Raw genomic sequence first — 6,972 nt, 5'->3', positions numbered from 1 at the left:
TTATAAATATATATTTAATTTAATAATATTTATAAGTTTTAGTATTTTTTTGTTAATAATTACATTTTCATGTATAAATCTTTAAAATAAACTCATAGATATATTTGGTATGCCATCGATAAAGTTTTTCAACTAACGGATTTTCATTGGCTTGTCAAATGTTGTGGGTGTTTGGCGGCGGCGATGAAGTCTGTTTGTTTACAAATTATGATATGATTCACGATACATATCGTTGTGGCCAGGAAATACATTGGAGTTGACGATATAACTCGACCTAATGCAAGAATAGTATATGAAAATTAATTGTTCTTCTTGTTATGTTTTATTTTACAAAATAAAATGCGGCTTTTCTGGTCCCCATTCAATTCATTAGATCATGATTGATAGATATTAGATGTACCTTGCATCTGCGTTCTGTGACTGTGTATTCGGCACCATGGTTACTCTGCTAATACTACTATTACTAGCAGAAAATGTTGCGTCTGCTACAGTCAGGGCTGAACCTGTAAGCTGGATAATACATACACGGCATTGGTACATGTGTGGTAAGCCATAGTTTATATATCGTAGTTCCATTTCTATCAGTATAAGAACACGTAGGTCCAGCGTACAAATTACAATGTATGGGGCATGTACGGAAATCATCATCAGACATATATGCCATACATTACATGGCTGTGTATTCAACTCTGTATAACACGGTAACACCCGATACTGACCTATTTCTGCCAAATTCTAAGCCTATTAGTATTATTACAAGCCAGGGTCCTACAATAATGTAGACTCCAATTAAAATGGTATATATTGCGTTTTTCAAGATCCATGCACTGTCACCCTGTATGTATCATGTGCGCATCATCACGTACTGATTGCCTGAGCGGAAACCACTATAATTTATTATAATATTAGTAATATTACACATGTATTTGTATTTTCCTAGGCTTATGACTGTGAATCCTAACGACAGACGGATTGACTGCGTATTAGCTGCTGCAGAGGTCTCCTGACTCAAACCTCATATCGACCATAATGGCGACAAATTTGGAGTTGAAATTGGATATTGCTGAACCTCATTTTTTTCGAACAAAGAAGAATATAGGAAATTCCAAAGTCAAACTTTGCAAATCTGTCCCATCACGTTCATTTACACAGACAAAGTCGGGTAAATGCCCACAACGTCGAAATTCTACATCTAAACATGTAGAAGTCACGGGATTATCCGAATCAAATGCGGCCAAGCTATCCTTCCCAGTGGAGAAGAGGAGAACCTGGACACTCCGTGATAGAATAAAAATGCAAGAAGAACAAGATACTGTTAACAACATATCTGTTAATTTAGCACACCTAAATCGATCTTCTATCAAGCCGTTCTCTCTCCATCAGGACAAACTCAAAGAAAGGTTCATCAAGAATGTCAGCAAAGATTTAAATTTCGGTACAGACGTAATTACGTCTTTGGCAAGCCCTGGGTCTCTTTCTTATGACCCCAACATGAACACAGCGTACCTTTTTGATGCAGTTGGGATATGTTCAAGCACATTACATGCCCCCAAGTTTACAGGCCCCAAACGCCCTCAAGTGGAAGAGAACAAACATGTGCCTTGCAATATGAGTGGTGTTATGAAAACGAAGGTGACTAACGTGAACCAGGTGGATGATGAGGGTCATCTTCCGTTGTTAGTACCAGCTGCTAAGGAGTCCTCCCAGTTCTCTCTTTCCTCAGCTCCATCATTTCATTATAAAGACCTAGAGTTTCAGTTCAATGATAAACCTTGCGAAGACATGAACTGGGATACCTACATCGTTTCTAAGCTCAGCCCAAACACAGGTACGATAACTTCAAAGTAGTTTATTATGCTATAGAAAAGGATACAATGGTAAACATATTTATGTGCTTACTAGTTGTATTTTGACCCATGCTAAGTCAATCTTTCAGTATATCTTTTATTAGTTAGGTTTTTAATTATATTACTCTGTCGATCTCGTACACACAGATGTATGCACACGTGTGTATTCTTTTAGCGAATTGGGTTGTGAAGAAACACACAGAGGCAGACGATTTAAGAGAAAGGTTGGATGGATATCTGGAGAAACAATATGGCCCCTGTGAGGATACTGCAAGCAAGGTGCTCTCAAAATTGTAGATAGGAATTTTCATCACTTTCTTCACGGATGGCATTCTAGCTTTTGTACATAGATACATAGATTCTGTTCAGCACAGTATATATGGTGAATGATATATTACTTTTAAATCATAATTTATAGATAACATAATTAAATTGCCCCCTATATTATACTCAATTTTGCTATTAATGTATTATTTTAGTAGTATTTTGCTATAATGATATTTAATTTTTGTTCAGTCGATTTTATTTCACAGATAAAACGGTGAACACCACAATGCTCACAAGGCGATGTATGGTATAGTTAAGAAAATAACAAACGTGTTGAAATTCCAGATTGAACTGGTTAAGGAAACAATTAGTACAGATTCAGTAGCAGTGCATGCAGCCAAGAATAATTCCCCACATACACAGTGGAAGAAGAAGGAGCTCGTGTAAGATCAATCTTGTATTCTTGTATAATAATACTGTTTTGTTTACGTTTTAAATAGCTTGGCATACTTAATGACGCTGTTATCGATTTGGTTATCAAATACAAAAACTCATAGGCCCTTTCACGTTGGCATGCATGCACTACCTTATTGATTTTCCTATCATTTAGGCTTATAGCATTTATTGCTGTTTTTAGATTGCTAGAAAAGGCTTTTGCAATGAACGATGAAGTGCATTCTGGCTCTCCAAAGCACTGGAGGGAAGAGAGTTTGCATTCTGTCCAACGAATTAACAATAAAGGTGACAGCAACAGCATGATAACATCTGCCATGCTTTATTTCAGACATGTAGAAACCTTTAAAGTTTCGCTGGGTGGTATATTTGTGATATGTAAATATAATCATGTTCTAAATCATCATTTTCATTGTTGCCACCATCACTACTATCAACATTTTCATTGTTGCCATCATCCAGTGGCGTAGCTAGGATTTTTTCAGCAGGGGGGCACTGGGGGAACTTACATTTTCGTGGGGGGCACAATATATAACTTTTCTTTGTATTATACTGTTCTAACGGCATTGTTTTTAATTCAATTTTTTTTTTATCAAGCATGAATTTTCAGTGTGGGCACGTGCCCCCCCAGGCCCCCCCCCCCGTAGCTACGCCCCTGCCATCATCACCACTATCAACGTTTTTATTGTTACCATCATCACCACTATTATCATTGTCAACATCATTATCATTAGTATGCTAATTTGTTTATATACCTGCATGTTGTTCCGCTCAGAAACTGTTGATTGTGATAATTTTGTTTAATGTCTTATCCCATTCCAGTTAGAAATTGATACAAAATTTATATTCTTACGTTTCTTTGCAGTCTCCTGGCATCATAGGTTGTAAAATATCAATTCCATTTCACAGATATTGAAGTCAAGGACGTCTATCAAATTAGCAACGTGTTGACAACTGATGTTACAGGCAATAAATGTACCCCCACGGCCAAGCAAGGTGACCTTGCTTTAGGTGTGTTTCTTAAATTTAATTACTGTACTTGTTTGGTCTCGAACTTCATCTGCTACAAAATAATTAACTCTTTACCTGCCAGTGGGAACTGAATTTATTTTTCTCATTAACGTGCTAGTGTAGCAACGACTGTGAGGCTTCTGATCTGTAATTAAAAACAAGTATGACTCTATAGCAGTGTCTCTGATTAAGAGATAATTGCACTGAGGTGGACATGTTGGGTGTTGTCACACGGGCAGGCACATCCTACTTTCGGATTCTAGAAGTACTGCAAGGGACCTGTAGTTAGATGCTTGAACTCCATAATAAGAAAATGACCATAATTAGAATGCCGTTGCAGTGCCCTCGGCGCATCGCCGAATATGTATGTGGCAATTCACTGGCAGGGGTGCTACAATTCATGAATATTTGATAGTACGTGCTTCGTCCATCATGGCATTAATATTGCAAGAGGTAGCAGGCAGAATGTTGCACTTAGCCTGCCACCTGTCTGCTATTCATACATGCAGAACGCTAAAAAACGCAAGTCTATGCTATCGGGTCTATTTTTTATAGTCCTCAATGTCATATCCTCATCTTCTGCTTTACAAAGAAAAGAGCGGAAAATGCTAAGCCGAATTAACGAATCCCCAATATGCAGAATTTTGAATTGTAGTCCCCTATATTGGCTGTTGAAGCGTGAAACGGGTTTCAGATGAATGCAGAGTAACATGATCCCGATTTGCATTGCCACTTTGCTGTTGGCGAAATTTCTCTCAAATGGAATATGCGTGCACCATCACATTATACCGTTTCAAGTTTGAAAAGAATTCTAGTACTTTAAATGCGGTAATAATTGTAATGGGAACTTGGTACGTAGCTGCCGGAGCAAGTGGGGGGAGCGAGAGCTACCTTCGGGGTGAAATCGAGCGCGTGCCCGCGGTGTGCACGCATGTGAAATTGACGAAACCGGGTTAGCGTTTGTGCAGCAGCATTTTTCTGCGCGTTCTGTTGTGAGCGCTCAGTGGGAAAGCCGCCTCATCATTGCTCTAGAGTCTAGACCACACTGCAGTGCGAAGCGCTGGAAAGTTGACAACATGGGGTATAATATTTTGGGATGGCTGCCGAATTCGATAAGATATTATTATTTCGGACGATTTGTTTTGATTTCAATCACGCATATCGCCACCAATATTTTCCCAGGAGTTTCTCTCCGCTGTTGTAACAGTAATACACTGCCTGCTATCACTATAGATGCCCCTCACTTCTGCCTATATATCCTATATAATTATATAGACGAGGGAAAATACGTGTCAAACTGCTTTGTGATTATTTAAGTCCATGCTATAGGGTCTATTTTTTATAGTCCTCAATGTCATATCCTCATCTTCTGCTTCACGAAGAAAACGCACGCGTCAGTTGTGCGTGGCCATTTGGTTATATTAAATATAGCATGTTTTTGACACTAGATGGAGCTGTGTGTTTAACGCGTAACCGTGTGGGTTCTTAGGCTGAGAGGGTCTATGTCTCCCAGGGTACTGCCGGAACGTACCCTGGGTATGGTCCGGTATACCGGAACGTACCCTGGTACTATCTAATATGCTGGACCGTACCTCGTCTACTCCACTAACGAGTCTAGGGAGTCGCCTACGCCTACTCCCTAACCGTAACCCTTACCCTAACCCTAACCCTAACCCTAACCGTAACCCTAACCCTATCAAATAGTTACCAGGGTACATTCCGGTATACCGGACCGTACCCAGGATACGTTCCGGCAGTACCCTGTGGGACATACACCCTATGAGCGATACTTAGGTTTGGTTATTCCGTTCCGGGATATTTGTACCCACTGACGTCGTGACTTAGCTGCACTGATTGCATTATTTGATTCACAAGGCGTAATATACGGTAGAAAAATGTAAATTGTTGCATAATTTTGCCACCAGGGGGTTCTGGCGGGAACCCGGCAACCACCGACCGGCTCTCGCCCCGAATGCTTCTCCTAGAGCAGGAGAAGTCAGTGCACAAGCAGCTGCAGGTCTGCTACCCTCCCGACCCCACGCAATGGGCAGGTGTTAGCAGGAAGAAGGAGCCTGGAGACAGAGGTCGGCTGGAGGTCGTGAGAGGTGCACGACGATGGATAGGTCCGCCCATACCCGAGCAGGTGTTTTATCATCTTTTCTCTAAAAATAATCGGTTAATAACGATCTGAACGCCGCGCGCTTACTGTCGAACGAATCTCAGAAAGTACGTGGAAAACCTGAGGTAGTTATATGCTCTCGAATTGCATTTGCTAATGATTACATGCATATCAGATCTCGGTTCGCTAACGATAACAGATATATCATGTTTCTCTGAGAGCTGCGCAAAACGTCGCGGGACCGCCGTCAGTTAATGATTAATAATCAGCAAAATTCCACTGTCATCTTCTGGCCAAATTATTGTTGAATATTCAGATAAAGTACTAGCGAATGACGCGTGTTGATGAATCAGACGAGAACAAACACGAGCCGCTTGCTTTTTTTCCCCCTAGGGACCTGAATTCCTGCCAAAGAGCAGCGTCAGCGGAGAGTCGCAGTCGGAGCGGCAGATAGGTGGCGCTGACGATTCGGACGAGCGCGTCGAAGGCGAGTGTCGCGGAAATGACGACAAGCTGCTGCTTCGCGTCGGTGAGTGTGGTGATATCGTGCGTCTGCGCGTCAATGTCGCGAGCGAGACAGCGCACTTTGCGTGTCGCGGTCTCTGTCGGACTCGCGACGAGGCGTAATATGCACGTGTAATGTGCACATAATATGCAATGTAACGTGCGTGTAATATGCAATGTAACGTGCGTGTAATATGCAATGTAACATAATATAGCGAGGCGTAGTATGCACGTGTAATGTGCACGTAATATGCAATGTAACGTGCGTGTAATATTCAACGTAACATGCAAGTAATATGTAATGTAACGTGCATTTAATATGTAACGTAACATGCGCGTAATATGCATGTGTAACGTGCGGGTAATATGCAACATAACATGCGCGTGATATGCATGTGTAACATGCGGGCAATATGCAACGTAACATAATATAACGAGGTTTGATATGCATGTGTAACATGCGGGTAATATGCACATAATATGCGGGTAATATGCATATGTGTAACATGCGGGTAATATGTAACGTAACATGCACGTAATATGCATGTGTAATGTGCACATAATATGGTAATATGTAACGTAACATGCACGTAATATGCATGTGTAATGTGCACATAATATGCAACGTAACATGCGGGTAATATGTAACATAACATGCACGTGATATGTATGTGTAACATGCGGGCAATATGTAACGTAACATAATATAACGAGGTTTGATATGCATGCGTAACGTGCGCATAATATGTAATGTAACGTAATATAACGAGG

General features: G+C 40.7%; 1 protein-coding gene across 1 annotated transcript; it reads left to right on the top strand.

The window, feature by feature from the left end:
* Positions 1 to 179: 179 nt before the first annotated feature.
* LOC106809952 lies at positions 180 to 5,636 on the top strand. Its single transcript, XM_014813194.1, has 8 exons — positions 180 to 545; positions 941 to 1,828; positions 2,023 to 2,126; positions 2,460 to 2,557; positions 2,752 to 2,855; positions 3,477 to 3,578; positions 5,504 to 5,573; positions 5,630 to 5,636. Exons 2-8 carry the CDS (start codon positions 1,030 to 1,032, stop codon positions 5,634 to 5,636), a joined length of 1,284 nt encoding a protein of 427 aa, XP_014668680.1. The 5' UTR covers positions 180 to 545; positions 941 to 1,029.
* The last annotated feature ends 1,336 nt before the right edge of the window (positions 5,637 to 6,972 follow it).

This window comes from Priapulus caudatus, unplaced genomic scaffold (genome assembly GCF_000485595.1).
Source record: "Priapulus caudatus unplaced genomic scaffold, Priapulus_caudatus-5.0.1 Scaffold399, whole genome shotgun sequence".
In the NCBI taxonomy this organism is placed as follows: Eukaryota; Metazoa; Priapulida; class Priapulimorpha; order Priapulimorphida; family Priapulidae; genus Priapulus; species Priapulus caudatus.
Note: the sequence above shows the minus strand (reverse complement) of the source record. Positions and strands in the feature narration are given on the sequence as shown.